The 25782-nt window shown below is 39.3% G+C and overlaps 1 protein-coding gene across 1 annotated transcript in view; it reads right to left on the bottom strand.

Moving 5' to 3' along the window:
• LOC308223884 (uncharacterized protein C1orf21) overlaps positions 1 to 25782 on the bottom strand; it is a gene marked incomplete at both ends in the record, with an annotated part of 74797 nt that overhangs the window by 30031 nt on the left and 18984 nt on the right. The window contains one exon of the mRNA XM_080623386.1: positions 17107 to 17201. Coding sequence (XP_080479512.1) covers positions 17107 to 17201 — 95 coding nt within the window. The remainder of the gene's footprint in view (positions 1 to 17106; positions 17202 to 25782) is intronic.

The following is a 25782-nucleotide window of genomic DNA, read 5'->3' as shown; positions in this document are numbered from 1 at the left end:
TTAGTATTTTTAAGGAGAACCTTTACATGGAAAATAAGTTGTAATCTATCAGTACTTGAAACTTTGGTTTAGAAAAAAGAAAAGAACCAAACTCACATTAACGTAAATACTGCATTTCAGTTATACTGGTTACAGAGAACATGTCATACACCTTGATTTTTGGAAGCTTTGTCACCATCTCTCTGGGCCTTTTCATAAACAAGTTAGGAAAATCATGTCTGTCTAGACCTGCTAGTTGAAAGCACTCTAAGTTAAGTGCAAAGCTGGCTGAGAAGCCATGCAGAAGGTAGTTTACAATGGCACACTGTTAAAATGAAAGAATACATCAAGCAAGATTTTGTTGGTATCTGTCCTGCAGTTGGGTTTTCATTAGGGACTGAGATCACAGAATCATAGAATAGTTAGGGTTGGAAAGGACCTTAAGATCAACCCCCCTGCCTTGGGCAGAGATGATGAATAATAATGAAGTGGAGACTACGACTGCTTTCCAAAACCACAGAGAGCATCAAGTCAAATGACAAACTGGAGAAATGTACTGAAAAAGACAGGACATAATTCAAACAGCGAACAAGTGCTAGGTATAGGACTTTGGCAGGAATAACCAACTGGATATATACAACATGGAAACACCAGCTTATGTAGTAATTCCGCTGAATAGGATCTAGAAGCTTGCTGAACAAGAGCCATCAATATCATGCTCTTTCAAAGAAAAACAAGCATCATACTGATGCATGCAAAAGGCATCATGCACCAAGAAGGTCTCAAAGAACCACAAGAGCAACTAGATCTACACAAAGCATGACCATCAAGAAAACACCTCATGAACTACAGCTGCTCAACCTAAAAGGTGGCAGAAGTGAGACACAATGAACTTCTGTTCTCCATATCTACAGTGACCCCAACAACCATGATGACATACAACTTGACCATTAACTTGAAAGTTTGAATGGCAATGCTGTTAAGTATTTCACTACCCAACATTTTGATGGTGGTATTCAGCTGAAGTCCCTTCTTCACAATCCCAGTATGCCTTGCCTTTCCTTTCCTTACAGCTATTGATCCCATTCTTAGTCCACTTCTACGACTTTGTTCCTGACAACTTCTTTATTCACATAAGGCAATGAGCTTGAACCAAGAGCAGAGTAATTATTTGGTGTCTCCCACTCTAGTGTTAAGTTCCTCTAAACTCAATTAATCACGAAGAACCTCTGGCAGCTCACAATTTGCCAGAAAGATACACCAAAGTAATAAGCAATTTCACATTCTGCTTTTGAAGACAAGCTATTAAATTCATATGGTGTACTAGTTTAATCAGGAATAGTTAATTAACCTGTTCCCTTGATAAAAGTTTTTATCATTCTCCACGAGCCATACATCACTTTCTTAGGATTCAGATTGTGGCCATGATGCTTATTTGTAATCTCTCTTTCCAAATTAATCTGTCACCATCCGTAAACTCAAAGTGGATCCAATACATTTTGTTTCACTGGTAACTGGTCCAAGTCTGGGGACACCGAGGACTGGAAGGTGAGTGATGCTAGAGCACCATTTCACAAAAAGGTGTCAAGGGAAAGCTGAATTACAAATCCCTCCGCAGTTTGTCACCCAACATGACACAAAATACTTTTTTATTATTTTAGTGCTATGTGTTATTTCCTCAAGTGAACTCAGCTTTATGCTCTATGCCACCACCATAAAATCAATTTAATAACTTATATTCACATAGTAATCATCAGCATGCATAATGCAGGAGTCATAAGTATAGGCTATAAAACTAGGGAGATCTGTAGTGTCAGATTATTAAAAACATTAATATATGATAAGAATCTAAGTCTGAATTTATTACAAGCCAAAATTCCCGTTGATTTTCTATTACATTACCTGAGCTCAAAGACAGGCTAATGCAATGTTTTTCTAAAAAAAAAATCCCAAAAAACAAAACCAAAAACCAAAACCCTAACAACAAAGAAACACCAAAACACACGCCACCCCAACTTAAAACACAGCAGTCACAGGATCTAGATTTGAATCTCTTCTGTTTTAAAGCACTCACAGAAGTATGATATCAAAAAACTTATGTCACTACTTGGCTATGTGACTTAACTGTAAGAAAAGAGCTTTATGAAGTAAAGAAGTGAACAAAATGAAAACTTGGCCAAATTTTCCACATTGGTGCAGGAATCCTTAACTGGGAACACTCTGATATTCTGCCATAAGAATCTGCTAAAATTTGCCCCCTGGAAAATGAGCACAGTAGACAAAGAAGGTGCAGAGAAGACATATGTCATCTCATCTAGCCTTTAATGAATGTATACCATCAAGTCGAACCAAGCCTTTCATATACTTACTTGACCACTTTGATTTAGGTTTTCTAAAAGGCAAACTTATGAGTTGATGTCAACTGGCTCTTTTCACACCCTAACAATTCTACAGATAATTTGAAGGAAATACAACCAGAGGAGGCAGTTTAACATGGGACTACTGGATCCCCATCTCCATTAAGACTCCACTGAGCTGGCCCTGGAAAAGCCCCTATCTATGGAGACAAAAGGAGAAGCATGTAAGGGCACTTACTCAGGGCACCTTTTTTTTTTTTTTTAATTAAGATAGGAAAATAATCTATAGTGTGTTTTATTTAAGTAAGAAATCAAGTACAGCCAGAAGATCAGCTTCCAAAACACAGCCAAGCCCACAAGGAATATGCAAGTCCACTCAATAAGCCTTTGAACTGCCTGGTAGCTCTTGGGCCTTTTATGTGTTTTTCCCATTTAATAGTTAGATTTGTTTAGATAAACTCATAAATACAGTTATTTACATAGCAAGATAGAATGGTGTATTTAGGGATTTTAAGCAAAGGAAAATTCTTTCATGCTAATCGTAAAACAAAAGCATGCCAAACTTTAACTAAAGAAACATGTTCTAACATCGAGAAACTTTTATAATTAATCCTTGCCTTAGATCATCTCAGAAAGAGTTATGAGTCTAATTAACATCAGTTGAGAAATTGCTCATGTTTCTGAAATCGCTGAAACTAGACACTGCGTAGCAGACAATCTGTATGCTTTCTATCCCATGACCAATTTATGGCTAAGCCCTGACTCACCACATTAAATCCGAAAATATTTCCCACATTAGCAATAGCTCAATGCATAGGCACAGGTGAAACAATGGACACTGTCTGTTGTGGGGGGAAAACAATCCCTTCCAAACTCCCCCTCTGTGGATCAGGGATGAAAACAATGCATTGCTAAAATCTTTTTGTGGGGAGGACGGGACCTTTTTTAAAGAGCACTGGTACTATTCTTAGAGGAGTTACATGGTGTGCAGGTTGTGGCTAGCAAAGGCTTGGCTGGTGGCCAGTCGTGGCTGGGTTTGCTGCAAGGTGGAGCAATGCCTTTAGCTCAGTAGAACAGTAGAAGGCTTCTGCAGAAAACCCAATACACATTGAAGTAGATACTCAATACACATTTCTAAGAACAAGCTGTACTTTGGAAATACATGCCACGTTGTCCTTGCATCTGCCGTCACCACTTCCACACTGCTGCCTAAGTCCTGTTTCATTGCTGAATGTTTTCCCTAGGAAGGAAATGAGTGTAAACATTGCTCCAGAAACAGTGTTCCCATACAGATGTTAATCTTTGGAAAAGCTGGGCAGGACAGAGTAACTTAGAGAGCTGGAAGATCTCCAAAAGAAACAAATCCCACAAATATACACGCTGCTAAACTTGTGCATCCAGCCAAGCCCTTATAAAATACAAAGCACGATTTGACCTTGACTCACTCTTAGAGGCTATGAAGCTACTTGAAGCCAATTATTTAAGAGCCCCACCAGTCACCTGAAAAAGGGCTGAGGATTTCCTATGCTCAGCTCAGGTATGCTTGCTAAGGCAGTGTGCTCTCCAAACCTATAGAGAGAAGTCAATCTGGTAAACCCACAATGTTTCATCAGCATAATGTTACCAGCATCTCTCCAACCCTGAAATCATCCCCTACTTTCCACCACACCTCACAGTCAAATCTGTCCCTCTTCTCTCTCTCATGGCAGCTACATTTCTCTGAATGGCTAAAGGAAAAAGGAAAGGGCAGCTTGATGGTGTGCTCCCCCTCACATTCATCCAAACTGTCCTCTCTCACCACAGGGTCTGACATTCAAATATTGGGGGTATAGGATGGCAGCACATCACACTCAGCTGCATAGCATGCCTTTACCCCTTCCAGTGTTTGGCTTTTAATACCTTCGAGTTTGGAAACTTACCCCTAAGTCACTCCCCTGGAAGTACACAGATTTTGGGATAAAAGTGCTGGTTTAGACAAAATTTTTGGGAAGAATTGGTAATATATGAGCCCCTTTTTGCTGTGTTTGCAGGCAGAGCATCTGCTTCTGATTCCCCGCTACTGCCTTCAGGTGCTGCTGCAATACAAGCTACATTTAAATATACATATGGGCACACAACAACTATAATATTATTACGTTATTAAACACATTGGTTTTGTGTTCCCATGCATAGACTATCCAGCAGCTTGCTTATTTTAGTTAAAGCTGCCTGTCTTTGATGCCATCCCATGGAAAGATTACATATGAGATAGAGCAGCACGCAGAAGTACACAGCCAATGCGGTTTGCACAGATCAAGTGTAGGAGATGAAAGTGGAGCACCGGAGAGCCGTGTCTGAACTCTAATAATGCTTCTTGCGGGAGCAAGGAGCAATTTAAAGTCAAAAAATGTTTTCTTCCCAGTGAGAACAAACACAAGACTGTTTGGTAAGCTGTATATTAGCTTAGTTCAGTATTACTTTGCTATCTGTGAAAACTAGTGCTTCACATTTAAAATTATTCACGTATACAGATTTATGTTATAACATACCTGCATGTAACTCCAAACTGCACCATCCTGTGTATGCACAAGAGCCTGAATTATCTGCACAGCATCTTCATAACATCAAATTGCTTGCTTTTACAAGCATAAATTTATTTTCATAGGGTTTTTTACTCCCTGACTTAAGTGATAAAAAAAACCCCAAAAAACAACCAACCAACAAAAAAAAAAAACCCTGAACCTGCGAAGGTTATAATCTTATACTCATTCCCCTTCTCCCAATCCAATTTTCTTTTCCTCTTTCCACCAGCTGAAATGTGGAAATCCCTTCCAACATATGTACTTGAATCTTTCAGCTGCCTGCAGAGCAGCTGGTCTTAGCTATCTTGAAAAGCAAAGGGGAACAACTGAAGCTGAAAAGCAAGAATATAGTTAAAAAATAAAAAATAATCAGACTAAGCCCCTTCCAGCCCTGGTTTAAGCATACATAGTACAGATGGACAGATATGCTCATTGTTCATCCTTAGAGGCGGCTGAAGCATTTCTAGTTCAAGTGGAGGCAGATATCCAACACAGGGAATTTCACAATGACTAGCCAGAACTGGTAGCAATGCCAAAAGCATCAGCAGTGCCCCATCCCTTGCTGGAGAGGGAGTTTACGGATGCAGAGGAAATGAGAACCCCCGAAGTTCACACAGTCAAAAGTCCAGCCCCTATCATTCTATTTAAAACAGAAGCATAAGCTGGCACCTTCAGCTTCACTAGATTAAGAATTTTTTATGCTGACTATATTTGGCAAACGCCTAACCCATGTTCCAGGCATCACAGAAACAACACCACAATTGAAAAGTTTCTCATTTACAAAAAGAAAAATAAAAATCCTTCAATTTCAGTTAATATATTTTAAAAATAATACTGAAAAAAGAGCCTGCAAGCATCACCTTTATTTCGGCCCCTTCCCCTTCACAGGTCTATCATGTTTCTAGTTGGGTTTCTTTTGGGGGGGGGGTGCAGTGAGGCTTGGGCTGTACAGAGCATCAGTAATATCTCAAGAACACCAGAAATGTCGTCAGTCTCCCCTATATGTGTGATGTGTGCATAGCTTACATGACCTCGCTTTCGTCCACCATCGGGAATAAATCCCCTCATCTTGGTCCACTTACCTCCCCACTGTGGATTATTCCATGGCTTCACACTGCCCTGGAGATTTCTGCGGTGCCTGCCCTGGCACCAGTAAATCCCCTTAGAAAGGTGGGTCAATGCAGGCTGAAGGATGTTAACTTCTCAACAGTCCTGAAACGCATGGCAGCCAAAGTACAAAAGAGCAAATGCCTTCTGAGTTCTCTCTCTTGAGGAGACCTGGATTTGCCAAACCTGTCACCCCAAGCACGCAGTAATTACGGCTAAACAGCTAAAGAAGCCATTTAATACAGCTAATGAGCTTTCCCAGAAGCCACCTCCAGTTCTCTTCCACTTTCTCTAGAGGAGACATCATTAAATCATGATGCCTTCTGCCCACATGTGGCCTTTACTGCAGCACTGTCCCACAGCAAGCCTAAACTGACAAAATGCCCGGGTAGCCCAGTCCCTGCAGAGATCCCTCATTTCCCAGGGGGAATTCAAAAAAAAAACAAACAAAAAAACAAAAACAAAACTCCACCTTAAGATGTCCACAGTGCTTTCAAATAATTTTGTACTAAATATCACCATTTTCTCCATGGCAGATTTTAAATATTTACCAACTTAGTTCACATATTGTTATGAAGCACAATCAAAATATCAAGCAAGCAAACACAAAACGACTGATGCAGCAGTGGAAAATGTTCCGGCTCACTAACAATGTGAGCATACAATTGCCTAGCAGGTGGAAAACTTAACAAAAGCAGTGACTATTGAAACAGGAAAATAACATTTCATACTCATTCAGTACAACAGGCATTGTATGTTTAAACATTAGATAAATAATTAGCTCTCTCCTGCTACAACTTTTATTCGAGTAGTCCTTATTCTTGATCTTCTACTGTATGTGCTTCTAAAAGTATTTTTTTTTCTATTTCCTACTAAATAATCAAGATGGGGGAGGGGGGATGTGAAAACATGCAAAAATAATTTAGGTGATGAAGAAACTCTCACATGGATTAGACAGTGGAAGAAAATGACATTGCTTATGTAGAAAAGGAGACAAAATGCAAGAGTCTCAAAAGAATAATGTTGCAAAATTGATTGGGAGCTCCTGGTTTTCTAATCCTAGAACAGAGGAGAAATAGGGCTTTTAAGAGAAAAGCAGCAAATTCAAACTGATAAAGTTCATTTGTTCAAGATTAGTTAGAAAACTTTCGTTTTCAAATAATGACAAACCTAGATTATGCAACATGCTGCTATCACATGCCGTTCATGGCAAAAGCTCAGACCTGCTTGTTGAAATGCTCTGCACTGATTCGAGCAGAATGAAGACCACCAGAATGAAGCACAGACACACAGGACCTGACCCATCTTATACAGGACAACACTGGGTCTGACCACAGCAGTCCCTCTTGGATTAAACCGGGAGAGATCACATAAAGTCACCAGAATGTTCACAAAACACCTGGAAAGAAAAGCTATGAATAAGCTCCCACCTACATCAGAAAGGCCACATCAAAATTGTTTTTAGAGCTGACGAGTGCCCTCAGCTACTGCTATGTGGATTTAACACCAAGTAAAACATTGGCTGCTGGTATGCTGCCTTTGCTGAACTCAACCTGTGTGTTTTCCTACGCACCCATAATGAGGTGTATGTCTCACTAAGGTAGCCCTATGGGCTACTTAGGATGCCCCATTTCTCATGGGAAGCATGTCTCTCCTCAGCTATGGCAAGCTGGGAAGTTCAGGGCTGTAACAGCCCTCTGAATCTCTTCTCACCTCTCCCTATAGTTTCTGCTCCTTTTCCCCTTTTTTGCCCCCCTTTCATGTTTTCCCTCATTTTCATTTTTTTCCAACCTGTTCCTAGGAGGAGTCATTTAACTCCCGCTTGCTTTCAGCAGCTGCTAATACGGATTTCTTTATGGGGCTTTCGATTTTACTCCCCCTAGCAGCACTGCTGGCCACAGAAGATGCCACCTTTCTTGTCTGTCACTCAAGAAGATGCATTAAATTCCACCAAAGAGAGACGTCCAACACAGATGTTGAGGCCTACTTTGCACAAGAGCTGTCAAGCATCATCTGTTTCATTGCATCTGAGATCAAAGCATCACCAACCTCAGAAGACTGCAGAAGCAATCTCTTCCCCAAAAAACGTGAACAAATCCCATCCTTTCATAACAGTCCTCACCTTCAAATTTGATCTCTGAACATATACAAAGCCATCATAATCCAGCATGAGCAAGCTGAGTTCACAGCTACTATAAACCACTTTACAGATTCATTTCTGTATAAACAGGCCAGGGGATCAAACTGCTGGCACTGGTCAAAGGAACACAGGATAAAGGTAGGAGAGAAAGAAGCATCTGTCACCGGACCCCAGCCACTGCAGAGCATTAAATCCTGAGAACTGAGTGCTGGAGATACTTTATGTACAGGAAACAGTAGTGCATTTGACTGTTTCAAGTTCACCTCTCAACTGGTTTTAAAGACTTCAGTTAGCAAAGTTCACAGAAGACACCACTTTCCACTGCAAAAGATAGCCACAGTATAAAGAGCTTGCAGCAAAAACCACCTCAGCTTCAGCAAATCAAAATTAGTACAAGTACTTGTTTGGAGTCTAAAATGGCACATCCCATCTCTCAGCACCTTGAAACTTCTTTTCCAGGTGCAATACTATATTCAAACTGAGAGATTGATACAGCTGCATGGTTAAACATATAATGAAATATCTATGGATAAATTTGCCTGTTATCTCTTTGTACTTAACTAGTCTGAAACTAGCATCTCACCAGATATATACATCCTGGGCATTATGTTTTCTCCACAACCGCCTTAACTGAAGGAGTCTTATGCCTGAAAAGAAAGCTTGAGCAAATAATAAAATCTATAACTAAATTTGAGCAGATAAAAGGGTGAACTTCTAACCTTGCCATTATCAAAAGGAGGCAGCAGGACAGGAGACTGTGGCTCAGCAGTGGTCAGTGGTACTCTCACCCAGGACTCTTGGGCTAGCAGTCAGCACAACTGCCTGGATTTGCCACCTTTATTCTCTGACAGTGACCTTTGACAATTTTAAGCACTTTTGTGTCTTCATTTCTGCCTGCATATTATCTTATCTTCTGTTCCAAAACAGCAGAATTAATAATCAACACCTACCAGGCAAGGTGTTGAAAAGCAAGTACCAGAGGACACATAGAGCTTCTATTGTTGACAGCTTTCAAAATCTTATTGCTCATCCTTCTTAAAGTTTCAGTTCAAGTTTTGAGATACTCAAGCTCTTAAATAAAAAAAATAAATAATAAAAATAATGGAAAATTATCTGCTTTGACAAGTGATGTGAACATCTCTGCAAGTTTTGTGAGAATCCTTTACACCAATGATGCAAGCCAGTCCTGAAAATTTGCTCCAGACAGCTGCCCAAGGCTTCTGGGCATTAGACCTTCACTAGGTTAATTTTCTCCCAGCAAATGATAGCAAGACTATGATTACATGCTGCTTCTGGGCACTGTTATTTTAATATGCTTAGAAAGAAATATCATTATATTTTTTAAGTTTTCTACTTCAAAATCACTTTCATCAAGAGCCTTATAAATTGTATCATTCTGCCCCTCAGTAGGACAAGATGTGGACGAAGACAGAAACAAGGTCTAGTCTGAAGAAATGTACCTGGAGCAATTACTTCTTATGTTATTTTATGACTTGCTAAGAATATTTATTAATAGCATCCACTTATTTTCTAGATTTTCAAAAATTAACTAGAGGAAAAAATTCATCTTCCACCAAAACCATTTTTAATGGAATCCAGAAGAAAAAGAATGTTAATACTCAGTGCAATCATTTACTTTGATGTCTATATAATATGCAGTGACCCATAAGTGGAATGAGCTAAAACTATCATAAATTCATTATGAGAAACCGTTCTTTGAAGAATATCACTGCAAATTTGAAATTAAATGGGCAATATGGAAATAAGCTAACTGCATGGCGTTTCAAATGACTAGTTCTAGTAACAATATCTTTTCTGTGCACTTTTATTCCAGCTGCAAATGCACCTCTCTCAAAAAATATTGTAGAAACTGGTTTATGAAAATTGAAATGTTGTAATTACTTTGCACTGAGTGATAGGGCAGCATTCATTTAGGATCTCATTCTTGAAGGTAAAAAAAATCCAAAAGATTATTTTATAATTTTAATTTCCATGGGAAAACGAACCTAGGAGTACACGCAGCATAAAATGCACCAATCCAGATTCTATCAATGAAGACTGGAAGAAAACACAACCAATAAACAACCGTATAGTCCCAGGGGAATTTCTTAGGTATCATCTTACAAAAGCAAAAAGGAAAATTCTTCTTTACTTGCTTTGCCTGATCTGTCTTGGTGCTGCTCAAAGGTGCTCTGCCTGGAGGAAACGACAGCTTTGCCCTTGCAGCTGCTTGGGGCAGGAAGGTTCATGGGTGCCGCAGCCTGCTCGCCTGTCTGCTGGGGTAGGGGATGCTGCCTCCTTTATACTAACACGAACGTTGTCCCCACTGGCAGAAAGGAGCTTTATATTAGGCTCATCACTCCTTCATTTGTTACTTTTAAATTTTACTCACTGGGTTTTGTTTACTTACTTATCTGTAGCTGCCTTTCATAGTGGAGGCTTTTGTTATATGGTTTATTTCTTGAACTTGAGAGAGAAACAGTCCAGATGGGGAACACCTCTGCACTGGTCTGCGAACAGCCTGTGGGACCTGTTTCCACAGACCTTCCTCAGGGCCCCAGCATTTGGCTGATTCAGCATCTAGGCAACGTGCCTTTCCTTGTGGGAAAACGTGGGGGAGTAGCCTTGCTTTGTAGCCCTCAACTTCACTGCTCTATTTTCCAGAAATCAGGATTACAGGAGATGCAATGGCCAGGTGGCATAGGAACCCCTACATATCATCAAGTCTTCGTGCACACCTGGAAGTGCTCGCTTTGTTCTTTTATTATTCTTATGTCCCAGCAACCAAAGAGAAAAGATGCCTCAATTTCTTCTTTCCCTCCCAGAATGACCCAAGCTGTATTTTTCAGTGTGTTTGTGTGTTTTCTCCCTGCCTGGGTTCCAACATAAGAGACAACATCTTCACACAGTTGAGCTGAGGCTTTAGATCTAAAAATAGAAGAAGGAAAAATAAGGTGGCAAGAGGCAGAGAAGAGCCTCTCCTTTAGATACAGAAAATATCTAGATACCTATCCTTGACAGTGGATGAACTAACATGATGCAATCATCCCAATGCTCATACCTGGAGCTGACACCATGCCAGCGGTGGGACATGAGCTCCTTCATGCTGGATGATGCTGCATACAGCACCAAAAGCAAACAAGGGATCAACACAGGACTTAACACAACAAAAATCTTCAGGATAGATAAAACTTGAGAAAACCTCTTCTTTCTAATGGCTTGAGGGCTGTTAGTCTTGCTCATTTCTGGTTTCTTTCCCCTTATAAGCAGAGCATGAGCAAGTTCTATCCTGAAATCATGTGTTTCAAAACATGCTACCATTGCAAGATGGTTTAAAATAAATAATTAGGTAACTACAGCCTGAAATCTCACTACTGTAGTATATGTTATTATGATACTAATTTTAATTTTTACAAAGCTCTTCACCAATGTATTACAACAGTGCTGTAACACATTGTGCTGACTGTATTACAACAGTGCTGTGATAAATATATAATTATGTATTTAAAACACAGCAATTCAAAGCTTATCTAGTAACAGTAAGCAGCAATGGCTTTACGGACTTAAAAGTACTAAATTAATTGTGTTCCCATGCTTAAATTTGCACTTTTGGTATTTTGCATATGTAGAAAGGAAAGCACCACAAATACATAAATGAATTTAAGCCCAGAGAGTGGTGGCTAGCTGATTTCTTTTAGCTAGCTTATTCGTCATATTCTTTTATCTCCTAGATTGGGCATCTTGGCAATAGAATTAGAAAGATATTTTCCTAAATTGATCTGGAATTCAGGCATACTCCAATATTTGCATTGCACACCACAAAATATGTATGATTGATGTATCTGTAATAAATATTTTGTATAATATAAATATTTAATAGGCATCTTTCCTTTCACATATTACATTTTATGTAGTAATTGCAGTTGTTTCATTCCTCATTTTCTGCTAGGCTTTTAATTTCATACAGTTCATCTATCAGATACTACTGTCTACTTTTACTGTATCATTGCAGAAAATAACTGGTGCTAAATACAGAGCTATGGAGACTGAAGTTTTGCAATACTAAGTATTACGGAGCTGGATGATAAATGGCAAAAAGCAGCTGGGCTGAGAAACTCAAGACCTAGGAAATAACAGCACATGCAAGGGTGACAAAAATTACATTTGCAGGTAAGTGGAGTGGAAATTTACACTTACCGGGGAAAAAAAAAACCAAACAACAAAAACATCATTATTAAATGCAGAGTAAGAGATAGCAAGAACAACAGAGAGAAACAATTTTCTTTCAATTCCATCACAAATTCATCTCAAGCTAACATGCAATTTCACTATGGAGCTTCAGGACAAAACAAAGGATTATGCCCAATTGTTTTGAGGTTTTGGATAACAAAGCATAAAAAACCCAGTAAGTAGCCTTTTGTGCCAATGCAGACCAGAAAAAGTTTTCTATACAAGAACATCTAAAAACTGAACTGCAGTAAATATCAAGTTAACCACCTAATGCACACACAAACAAGTAGCTTTAGGTATATTTTCAGAGGTATCTGTACTACTACAGACTGTTTCAGAGGAAAACTAATAAAGCTCATCAAGTCTGCTAAAGCATTGCTAAGCTGCATTAATACAACACACCTTCTTGGTTTACCTTTTCTGGCAGTAAAATTTTACAACAGAAAGCCATTAGTGCTGCAAGAGTATGGAAATGAGAACAATTAGATTTGTCCTTATTATGGACAGGCTATTATGATTGTAGCCTGTATATTTAACATGATGGTGTAGAGCTGAACAGTGAGTACTTTCAAAACTAAAAAAATAAAATAAAATAGTTCTTTAGAAATGGTAAAATATATTATTTATTTTGAACACACCAGCTTGTAGCAGGTACATTTTAAAATAGATTCAGATTGATTTTAAAGTATTAATACTCCCTAATTTTAGCATTTTAGCTTTCCAAAGCAACAAAACCAGGTAAATTACACATGTGATTAGTTTTTGATAATATTTAGGGCCAAAAAACCCCATCCAGAGCTGCTGAATGGTAAACTCAAAGTTGGTGAAACTCTCTTTGCTTTAGAGAAGGCTCATCATAAATCCTTAAACAGTCCATAGTCTGCCTCAAGAAGATGCAGAAATGCAGGAGAACTCATCTTTGTGGAACCACTGTGGATATGCAGGGAGTTGAGGTTTAGCTTTAACACGTGGGTTCATTACTTCACTTGCCACGCTGGCATGTTCAGGCTGTGCACGGAGACACCACTGTCTTGGCTTTGCCTAAGCCAACAACCTTCAAAGCCTGGCCCACGGTGGGCAAAGCCGGCTCACCTGCCTTCCCAGCCACACCAACCCTGGACCCTGATACAACATCATAGCCACCCATTCTGCTTCTCAATGCACAAATAACCATCACATTTGCTTATTTACCTCTAGAAATAATAACACACTTGAGACCTTCTATGCATGCTCATCTCATAGGAAAATTAGCATAATTTCCATTTTTTCTTAAATATATATAGCCCAACACTTGTGATTAAAAAACGTACGTAGTACAAACAACTTCTTCCCTTCCTCTATTTAATAGTTCTTTACAGATCTGAGTCCAAATATCCCTGATTTAGCTGAGCAGCTCTTAAGGCACATGGTACATACTGCCAGCACGCAGCATAACCTCAGCTCTCCAGCACCTAATCCTGCTATATCCCATTCCTGTCTGCAGGCTACAAGAATATATGAGACTGCCAGCTCAAGACTTTTCCCACCCAGTGTGACATGTCTTGCTTTATTTTGATGGAGATCGCAGGCAGGATGCTCAGGAACGTACCAGGAGCCAGAGGTACTAGGAATGAAACCAGGTTCAGAGAGATCCCAGTGGCAAGTGGAGAAACAGAGACACAACGTGGGTAAAGAAGTGAATCAGGCTGATGGATACAAAGGAACAGCAAGAAAATAAAAAGTGACTTTGGCAGAGTCTGAAACAAGCTTGGCTTTTTTATCTTTTCTTATTTTCTCCACACACACCCCCCCATCCCCTCACCTCCTTCCCAAGAGCCTATATTTTAATTCAAAGACTTGATTATGCCAGAAAATGTCTTCACATGCAGCATTTTCTGTTTCATCTGGCAGACAGTTCTAGCACAGCCATTCTTGTTGTTAATATATCTTAGGAGTATTTCTGCTCTACAATTTCAGACTTATTCAAGTTTTGAGCCTTGCTTGAGGCAAGACAGAGCGTCATTTCTCCCACAGACACCCATGGCTTGTACCTGCCCTTCTCCAGCTTTCTCCCTGAAAAGAATAAAAGCCTGGAACCCTGAATACAGTACCCCAGTACAAAATGGAAAATTGTCTAGTGACTGCCATGTTGTCCCAATCTCTATCTACTTGTGTGACCTTTTTCCTTCCTGACTCTAGGAACACCACCAAAGGCAGAGATGGCACCACATCAAAGAGCCTAAGTTATAAGGGAAGCAGCTTTATTTTCACTTGAGCAGAGATATTTTTTTTTTTGAGCAAGACTTCAAAATACCTTAAAAAAGTAAGTGTTGATAATGAGACTGAAAAATATTGATGGCGTCTGTGTAAGCTAATTATCAAGTTATCAGAGGATAAGATACCCCACACCAGGGCAGTTCTCAGGGAACAGACTATAATGACATTCAGGTTACTCATCTCCTCTGGGCCGCATTTCTGAAGGAGATGTGAATTAGCAGCCCTCTCACAATAAAGAAACGTGGGATTAAGAAACAAGAGAGCAGAGAAAAGAGCCGGTCGATTCTCCCACTGCCTTTTCTTGTTCCTAAAATTTCTGTTGCCTGGAAATGGCTGATGAGAAGATGGGATTATGTAAGTGCTTGCCAACTTTTCACACGTTAAGAAAATTAAAGCCTGAGTGATGGGTAGCTTAACCCATCTTCTAAGCAGTGAACTAAAACATGTTTACTAAGGAGAACTTGAACTGTGAAACCCCTTTCAAAATCCTGGAGTGATGAGGACTTGACAATTCTCAGGATTAAAAAGCTGCATACATTACAATGTAATCTCCTTATAGTAAAATAAGGAGAAGGAAAATAAAGCTTTTCTGGTGTGCAAGATGGTTTCTGTTTTAAAGTATATACATCCTGTCCGACTGAAGACTTTCTTGTGTTGTCTTCTTTTTTCCTTTTCTCCCACCAGACATGACAGAGAGCTATACCAGCCCTCCAACTCCATATTAAGCTATGTTTTCCAAAAAACAACTGCTCCCATTAAACATGATCTGTCAACAATAAAATAAGAAGTACTCTGCTGTAGAAATGTCTCTTCCAAAATTTAATCAGGCTAACATTTAAGTGCTAGAAGCAAGCAGGCACTAATGAAAGTGCAAAATCTCTCTATCTGGTTTTGAATACAACTTCAGCAACTGCGTCATCTCAGCAGACCTAAGATGTCCTGAACTATTTGTTGTTATCATGTGAGTGGCATGTTATCTTCTGCAAATATTCTGATTTCATTACAGCTGAGGGACAGTTTAAAACTTAGCCTGCTAAACTTTTTCCACTTTTTATATTTAAAAAAAAAAAAAAAAAAAAAAAAAGGATTGTGCTCATTTGCTCATTTTCCCTTTTTCTCTGTTTGTCAGCAAAGCATTGGGGTCTCTACAATGAGGAAAAATTCTTGTAGTCATACTTCTTTCAGTTCAAAACAAACATGCTTACATTGGCAATAAAGCTGAATACACTGCAGATGCTGCTGGAAAAGGTGATATTCTCAGCAATGTTTCTGAGACACTGGAAAAAAACCCAAAATCCTGCTTCAAGCTGAAGTTGCACCACCCACCAGAGCATCAGCAGTGCAAAATTGCAGGTGGCAAATACCTAATCTGGAGACTGAAATAGAAATTGTTTCCTGCTGTTCAACCAGTACTTCAGCAACAAGATTAGAGCAGCAAAATAAACCCTCTTTATTACAAGAATACATGTGACGTTATGTAATGCAAGTATGTGTGTCTAGAATATGGAATATGAAGTATCCAAGTTGCCTGGAACTCACTTGTATCTTCAAGAAAAGAAAAAAAACAAACAGTGGATTTTTTGTACAGCTGCCCAATAACAGCAAAAGGCAAATCCTCAGCTGGTGATAACAGTTATAGTTCCACTGAAATCTGATGATGACATTTCCCCTTTGGTCTTACTGATGGAAGGGACTGAAAAAAGCAATCCTACATGAAGAAGTGCTGCAATGAATGAGTGCAACCAGAAGTAAAATTTTGCAACCAACTATTGTAATTGTGGGATAAACTTCAAAAATTTAAACCTGGGAACCCCCCAGTCAGCCAATTACAAAAGTCTACGTTCCTTCAGCTTTAGAAATGAAGAAATGACTTCTCAGAAATGCCAGATGTGACTCACCATGACTTCAAAGTCACTTCAACAGCATTCTAGTCATTTCAAATAGCACTAAGTTTCCACAAAGTGGAACTACAAGCTGGCAAGGTGCTCAAATCAGGGAAAAAGAAACTCGCACAAAATGATTCTTTCAACTACTGTGTCACAAATATATTGCTTTTTCTATTCTGAACTGCCTTCTCTGTGAATTTTAAAATATATAAAACCAGGAAGTATAAAGCAAATAATACCTACATAGATAGGTCATTTTCTTAATGGTAGAGCACTGCTGGTTTACCACTAGCTTGTTTGCAATATAGACACATGCATTTAAAGCGCGTACATTTGGGTCTGTAAAGGAGATGAGCGAGCATAACTGTGGAAGCACTCACTCCAAGATCAAGTGGAGCTTAATTCAGAAAGACAAGCAGGAAAAAGTCATATTTTGCACCTTCTATGTGAGCTTCACAGAGTTATGACATTTTGAAGAAAATCCTCTTGCCGCGTGTAAGCTGTAGTTTGAATGTGCTGCACGTTGCATATTTCATTACAAAAGCAGAGCCATGTTATTTCATTAGATAAGTGATAAGTTCAATCCTTACCAAGTTTTCTTGGTTCCTGGCTGCTATTTTCTGATCATCTTCTCCCCCATTTTTCATGTATTTGACCTCTTCCACTGGTTTGATCCTATACTCATCTGAGCACCAAGGAAAAAAAAAGAAAAAAAAAAAAAAAGAAAAAAAAATTTGAACCAGTGTAGTTCAGCAGCCGGGACAAAAACCAAACTAAAACCAAAACAGCTGACTAGAAAGGCCCTACTTAACCAAAGCAACTAAAATCACATGTATATAGTTTCAAAGCTTTAAATGTGACTGATAACAAGGAAATTCTTCCTGACTGAAGCTTCAGTAAGAATTTCTAGCTCTGGCTTCCAGAAACTGTTGCAGAGCTATCTGGTCTGGTATAGCCACAGCACCACGAACAGGGGATGTTCAGTATGTACTCTCCCCCAGATCCCTAGTTTTCTGTATAATACATTCAATACAAACAAGTTCTTGCTCCTGCATCATCCCTGGCTTTTTATTATCAGTGGGCAAACAAGCGATGTACAGTAGTTACTACAGAGAGAAGTCCGCTCATGGATTTTCCTTGCATTGAAAAAAACTCCTTTGAAATGTAATGCTGATGGATGGCATTAAGTTTAAAGCTGGGAGGGGGGAACCCACACCTAAACCCACTGTACTTATTTATTTGTTTTTCCTGCACTGTTTGAACTGAGCTAAAGCAAAAGGTACACACTGCAAAGTCTTACAACAATTTCTGGAGAAAAGACCTTATATTGACCATCTTCCTCTCCCCACTCCTCCCTCCTCTGACCATTTTTCTTGCACATGGTACCCAGACAGAAATCCAGCATGAAAATAATTTCAAGAAAATAAAGATTCCTGGTTTGTCCTTAAATATTTATCAGCTACATGTTTCAGCCCTTCAAACAATAAATTCCCAGCTACAGTGTCAGTACGAAAATATTATCTAAAATACATGTGCTATCCCACTGTAAACAGCCTCACTAAAGGAATTTTTTCTTTGGTAGGACAAGATGGGATTTCAGGAAAAGTGATTCTTTTCTCCAGCCTGAGAATCCAGTGACTGCAGTACCAACACTACCTTTTCTTAGGTACTTTTTGCTCTGGTTATCTTTATAGCACATAAGTCTATCGGATAAGCACCCAGAGTTCTGCGCCCACAGTCCTCCAGCCAGGATATATAAAACAGAAAAGAAACTTCACCCCACAGAAGTGGAAAATGTTAATACAAAATGAAATGAGACACAGTACACTGGGAATAAAAGACAAAACCTCAGCAAATTAAAAGAAATTGCACAAACTTTATTCTTCTTTGGGTTTTCATGCAATTTTATCTCACTTGCTAAGGAAAAATCAGAACACAAATGGATTTTTCTGGGTTACTGTATTGTTTAAAAAAAAAAAAAAGAAGACAAAAAACCAAAAAAAACAAACATCAAAACTATTTGGAAGGAAGCCTACTTTCAGGAATCTGTTAACCACAGAGCATACAAGTTAAATCAGCCTATCTTTGAAAACAATCTTTAAAAAAAAAAAAATACAGTATGGTTTTGCATTTGGCCTAGTCAGTTTCTATATGCCCTTTTTATTACAGAATCTAAATAAAACTGTGAGTTTATGAAATAGGAGCATCTCAGATGCAGAGTCTCAAACAGATGGAAGAATTTAAGACAATATTATTAGATCAGTAAATGTGAGCAACATATTTTTTTTCTTTTTTAAATGTAATTGAGCTAGTCTAGAGGTGACAATTCATAAAACCAAAAAGGCTGAACACAATAAAGCCTGGGAATTAGAAGTACTTGATTGACTGCAATTATCTAACTTACATTTTTCTCACTGCTTCAGTGATCTCTGTTGTGATTAGCAATAAAACCCACATGCAGAAAAAGCATAAAACTCCCACGGTGGCATGTAGGGATCTGAATAGAAAAACAGATGAGAAAGAGAAAATAGCATAAATGAAGTTTGCACAACCTGCAGCTAGTCCACATTAACTAAAAGTGAGAGGCATGTTCAACCCAGGCTTGTGAAAAACAAGTAAGGTATGGACGTCCTGATGTTCATTGGCAAAAATAACCTCTGAAATGTGTCTCCCTGCTTAATTCAAGAGATCAATTGTGACAGAACACCAAGTGCATGCCCAGGAAGTAGGCCATCCTATGTGGACTGCATGTAAGTGATGGTTTCTTGGAAGACATAGTCTCTTGTAGCAAGTGGAACATGACGAGCCCATGAGTAATACTCAGTATAATCAGATTCATAGATGAAAGTTTGAGACAGTTTGATAGGATGAAGGCAAGACAGGAAGGAGGGTTTATGTTGGGAACTTAATTCTGTATTTTTTCTGGAACTGATAGTATGAGAGTGCGGCCAAGTGTTACTGTTAGCGTGTCTGAGGACTTGCTGGTACCTGGCTTCCCAATATTCATCACCACCTGTGCTGGTTTAGCAGTAGCAGTCATTTTTTCTCCTTCTTAGTAGCTGGTGCAGTTATGTGTTTTTTACTTTTGGCCTGGGACAATACTGATAAACCCGATGTTTTCAGTTGCTGGTCAGAATGTTTACCCTGACCAAGGACTTTGTGAGTCTCATGCTCTGCCAGGGAGGAGGGGAAGCCAGGAGGAAGCAGAGACAGGACACCTGACCCAAACTAACCAAAGAGGTATTCCATACCACAGCACATCATGCCGGGGGATGTAACTGGGAGTTACCTGGAAGGGCCAGATCACAGCGGGGTGAGGGTGAGGTACCGGTCGGTGAGCGGTTGTATTCTCTTCCCTTGTAATTTCCTTTATCATTATTATTGGTGGTAGCAGTAGTGATTTGTGTTATACCTTAGTTATTAAACTGGTCTTATCTTAACCCGTGGGAGTTGCATTCTTTCAATTCTCCTTCCCACCCCTCCAGGAGCGGGGGGAAGAAAGGTTGTGGGGGGGAAGTAGACTGCGCGGTTCCAATTTATGGCCTGGGCTTAAACCATGATACCACCATTGTGACAACACTTGTAATTACTGCACCATTACTACTTACAAATTTATGCTGCTTTTACCAGGTGAGTAGAACAGAACAGAACAGGTCAGTTGAAAGGGACCTACAATGATCACCTAGTCCAACTGCCTGACTAGTTCGCGGATGACCAAGTTAAAGCATGTTATTAAGGGCATAATCCAAATGCCTCTTAAACACTAACAGTTTTGAGGCATTGACCACCTCTCTAGGAATCCTGTTCCAGAGTATGACCACCCTCTCTGCAAAGAAATGCCTCCTAATGTCCAGTTTAAACCTCTCCTGGCACATCTCTGAATCATGCCCATGTGTCCTATCACTGGATCTCAGTGAAAAGATATCAGCACCTCAGTCTCCACTTTCCCTCCTCAGGAAGCTATAGGGCGCGATTAGGTCACCCTTTTCAGCCCCCTTTTCTCCAAACTAAGCAAACCCCAAGTCTTTAGCTGCTCCTCATAGGACATGCTTTCCAGCCCAGCTTGTCATGCTGCGTCTAATGCACCCCAGGATGCAGTTTGCTCCCTTGGCTGCCAGGGCACACTGTTGACTCCTATTGAGCAGCCCCAGATCCCTTTCTGCAGGACTGTTCTCCCAGTTTTATACTTGTGACAGCATCACTCTACCCTAGGTGCAGAATTCGGCATTTGACTTGTTAAATTTCATCCTATTAATCATAGCCAAACACTACAACCAATCAAAGACACCTCTGCAAGGCCTCCTGTCCTTCATGAAAGGCAACTACTCCTCTCAGTTTGGTATCAGCAAACTTGCTAATGATGCTTTCAACTCCTGCATGCAGATAGCTGATAAATAGCAGCTGGCCCTAGGATTGAGCCCTGAGGAACACTGCAGGGTGACCAGTTACTAGCCAGATGTAGTCCCATACACTACAACCCTTTGAGCTCTGCCTTTCAGTCAGTTCTTCACCCAGTGCGCTGTGAACCCACTCAACAGCTGTATAACTTGTGCAGAAGGATGCTGTGAAGGACAGAATATCTGAACCCATGCTGACTGTGCCTGATGATTGTGTTATTCTTTAAATGCCTTTCAATGGTACTCAGTAGAATCTTCTCCCTAATTTTTCCAGGTGCTGAGGTTAGATTAAGACGTCTGTAGTTTCCTGGATCTTCCCTCATGCTCTTTTGTGAATTGGAGTAACACTGGCTAGCTTCCAGTCAGCCTGGGCGTCCCCAGACTCCAAAGATCTTTGGTAGATGATTGTAAGGGGTCCTGCTGTAACATATGCTACCTGCTTCAGAACTCTGGGAGGAGTCCCATCAGGCTCCATGGACCCAGTGAACATTCAGCTGATACAACTGGTCCCTTAGGAGAATATAAATTTAAAAAGAAAATCAGGAGGAACAAGTAGAAGACACTTGTTTCTGTAGATATTAGTGAAGTTAGTCTTTTAATGGAAAGTGTCTCACAAAGTTAATATTAATGTCACGGCTCTACGATATGGTAGGTGTTGGAGCATTAGAAATATCTACCTGTATCTCAAAAAGCAATGTAAATTTCACAGTCTTAAGCTCTGACCTTAAAGGCCAAGAGACTGCCTCTTGGGGATGAAGCACATTGAGGAAGAAGCAGGCTGAGTAGCCAACTCAGGCTTCAGTGCCTACATAAATGATTAGCAGACAGGAGTGCCAAGCAGCTAACAACAACATTAAACTCCTGTGTTTTGAGCAAGAGGTGCATGTACCAATATCAGCCAACAAGGCAAACACAGTGCTGGCCTGTGGAAAACAAGAGATCAAGATAATTTGGTTACTGGGAGAAGAGAGGACTGAGCCATGAACAGCTGTTTTATCAGATACATGAAAAGATGAAGGGAATGGATCAGTGATGCTGAGTTTGAAGTAATATTATTACTCGTAAGCTCCGGTAATTTCCTATCACAGGCAAAATATTTTCCTCGAAACCAGGAGTACAAATATAATATATTGGCAACATTTGCTCATATTGAGTAGTCACTTGCTGGAGGCAGGTATATACAAGTAAGATTCCACTTTCAAAGGGGAAAAAACCATCCAAGTAATTATACAGCCACAGAAAGAAAAAGGAGGAGTCTTCAGCTGACTACAAGCCCTATAGCTTGCCAGGTATGACAAGGCATACCTGGAAACATCCACCTTCTGAGCCAGACAACACACTGAAATAAAAACCCACCTCCAACTAATTTCACTAGCCAGTGAAGTAGGCTGCTAAAATACGAGTAACTACCTGAATCACAGTTAAAATGTTGATATAACTGCAATCTTGCTGCTATATGAAGAGAAACACTAAATTTTGCTACCAGGTCTCCCTCTAGCATTTACAGTACTCAGTAACACATATTTCACCTTCAATGCTCATGTTGAACTCTCCCTTTTTCTTCCCCTTCTACCTTCCCTCCCCAGATCAAGCTAACTTGTAAAATCGCTTTATTTTTATGGCCCACTCAAAAGTCTGTTAAGTAGAGACCTGACACGAGAAATGCAGAACAATTCATGAAAGCAATGGGACCAGTCAATATTTAGCATGTTCCCAGCCCAGACTGTTTACTGCAATGAGCAGACAACCAAAAGGACAAAGGATGCAAAGGAGAAGAGGATAGCGAGCAGCTTAGCTAGGGAAGATATGGCTAGCTGGTGTAACACGGAAGAAGTAAGTCTGAAGCATAACACATTATGCACTGAGAAAATAACATTGATTATTTCAAATATACTAAATATAGCAATTAAATTAAGATAATTATTTGCAGAAGACAGGTCTTGCACTATTATCATTGCATTCCCATATTATTGGGAGGACAACTATATATGAACTTTTTTGACTAGGTGACGATAACTTTTATCTTCTATAGGTAAGGTGTTCAGAAACCAGAGATTCTGAGCTATTTATGAGATTGTTCTTGTTCTAAAGTTACTGTCAGGATGGAACTGCTGCAAATGCACAACAATGAATGTTTAAGAAACAGACAGACCTTTAAGTACGTCATGGGAGGGATGGGCATTAACAGCTTTAAGTGAATATCAAAATTAAAGACAGGTTGGAGGAATGGGCCTTTGATGCCTTCCCTAAAAGTAACACCTTTACGCATTTGCAAAAACCTGTTAACCAAGTTTTGTTTGATAAGGTAAGAGTGCACCTGGAATTGAAGAATCACCTTTTGATTGTTACCTTCTTATTTCTACTGAAGTAAATACAGCATTTTGAGATATTTTGGTCTGAGTGATCAGAAACAAATTCAAGAGAAATCCTGAAATGTTGAATAAGATCAAGTAGGACCTAATTAAGTCTGACAGTCAACAAGACCTTTAAAATTGTAAGAAGTTCAGGATAAAGGAAATTATACAAAGTTCCATGCATATTTACCTTGCTCTATCTTGCTAAAGAGCAATACCCTTTTTCTTTTTTCTAAATATAGTTTTACATCAAAACCAGAAATGAAATATCTTTATGCCTCTTTCCTCTGCAAAACTAAAAATCGAGTAGTGAACATGACAAGAATTTTAGGACACTATTACTATGCTCCTTTCACACGTAAAAGTAAAAATCAAGTACTGTCTTCCATTATGTGGTATATTACATAAAAACACAAAGTTTCCAACAACTCAAATGGGTGAGGAATGGGTTTATAGGACTGCTACAGCAAACACCAAGTTGAAGAAAAGCAGCCCAACTGAATCAAAAGAAAACCAACATAAATAAACCACAAATAAAAGACAGAAATATTATTGAGCATAACACCCACCAAAGGATATAAACCAGAAAGCAGTAACACCTCTAGAATGCAACTCTTTGGAAGGGCAAGGGAGGAAGAATTTTTAAGTTGAATATGCCACAAAAATTCTCAGTAGGCAAATCTTATGAATGAAGATCTCCATCTGGAAACAGATAATTCTATTCAAACATGTCACCCAGTTGCCATGACAATGTGACAAAGGAAAACAGCACTTATTAATAATTATTTCAGTGATAAATTAGTATATCAACTTATAAAATTGAAACAATTACTGGGGGGGGAACTGTGATTGTTCCTATGAGAAAAATTTCTTCAGCACTTCCAGACATCTCTGTAAGTGTCATTACCACAGCAACATCAGTGATGACTCTATTTCTGGCCCAGATAATAAAAAAACCAGAAAACAAAGAAACATACCAACCCCCAAACAAACCATCACCCCCCAAAAAAAAATACCAAAACAAAACCAAAAAATAAACTGGAAAAAAAAATCAAACCCCCAGCACAACAGCAGAAGAAAAGCATAAATCCATCAAATCTATATCTGCACTCACTGTGACTTTTGGAAAAAGTTCTTGTTAAACAAAGTCTTAAAAAAAAAAAAATGCTGATTTACGTTGCATTCCCATTTCAGACATCTAAGGACAAATCAATTTGGCTCTGCTGTCATCAACAGGGATGATGGGTGAGTCTCCTCTATTTTTAGGGATGTATCAAGTATCAGGCAGAAGATAAGCGGTACTTTAGTAACACCGTGAAGAAGAAAGTTTCTAACCACACCTTCATTTTCCTGTCCTTCATGTTTTAATTTAGTATCTCTTGCCCTTCTATCAAAGGACATGCAAAGATTTATCCTTCTTTTGTAATAAAACACGTCTATCCTACAAAATATGAACTTTTGTCTAACAAATTTCTGTGTAACATACTTATTCCTGTCAGGTGCAGAAAGCAATCCTACTGCTGTGATCATGAGGAATGCCGCAGATCAAAGATTCATGTGCTCTTGTCTCTCAACCACTTGAAAGCTAAAAACTATATTTAGGTAAAGGGCTGAACTGCTCTTTCTAAAAATATTTGTTATAAATCATAAGATATTTTTATGCATTTAACAAAAACATATAACAGCAGGTAAGCCACTTTGGTGCTAAACACAAAACATGCCAAACATCAACTGCAATGCCATTTAGCTTCACAGCTACACTGGCAGGACATGAGCAGTGATGGGCTTAACTCTGGGAAAAGCCAGGCTAGGCATCAGGGGAAAAAAAAAAATCATTAACCCCAGGGACAGTCAAGAAGTAGAATTAAATTGCTTGGGTGATTGCAGTTCCATCATCAGAGTGGTCAGCCCTGAGCGCCATAGGTTCAAGTCCATCCTGTTTTGGAGCACAAGATGGATGAGATGAGCCACTCGGATTGTTCCAGCTCTGTTACTGTATGAGGATATCAACTGCCTGGATGACACCAGAAGCTATGTCAAAGATTGAAAAAAAAAAAAAAAAAAATGTCAACAGTTAAAGAAGTTGCCAAAATCCTGTAAGCAAATGTTTCTTGAACAAAACACTCGGCAATGGAGGATATCCAAGTTACCGTCTTAGCTCTAGCTTCGAGTACGCAAAGAAAACAGCGTCTATGTAGTTCTTTTGATTCTACATCCTTGTTTTGATTCAGTCTTAATTGCCGAGATCCGCAGTTGAGAGGGTGGATTTCCATCCACCTGGATGTGGGCTGAAAGTGAAATTTCATCAGAGATCAACCAGCACTGAGTGAGAAGCCCATTGTCTTCCTCTGTCATCAACCCTCAAAGCTATCAACTCACAGGCAATTCTAGATCCCAGTGATCATGTTGTTTTTACTAACATGAACCAAATGAACAGAACAACTTAGGAAATAAGCCAACCCATTTTTTTTCCTAAAAAGACTATCAGAAAATGCTCATTCAGATTTCCCAAATG

Source organism: Psittacula echo, assembly GCF_963264785.1.
Source record: "Psittacula echo genome assembly, chromosome: 7".
Taxonomy (NCBI): Eukaryota; Metazoa; Chordata; class Aves; order Psittaciformes; family Psittacidae; genus Psittacula; species Psittacula echo.
The sequence above is the reverse complement of the archived record's forward strand: the minus strand, read 5'-3'. Positions and strand labels throughout refer to the sequence as shown.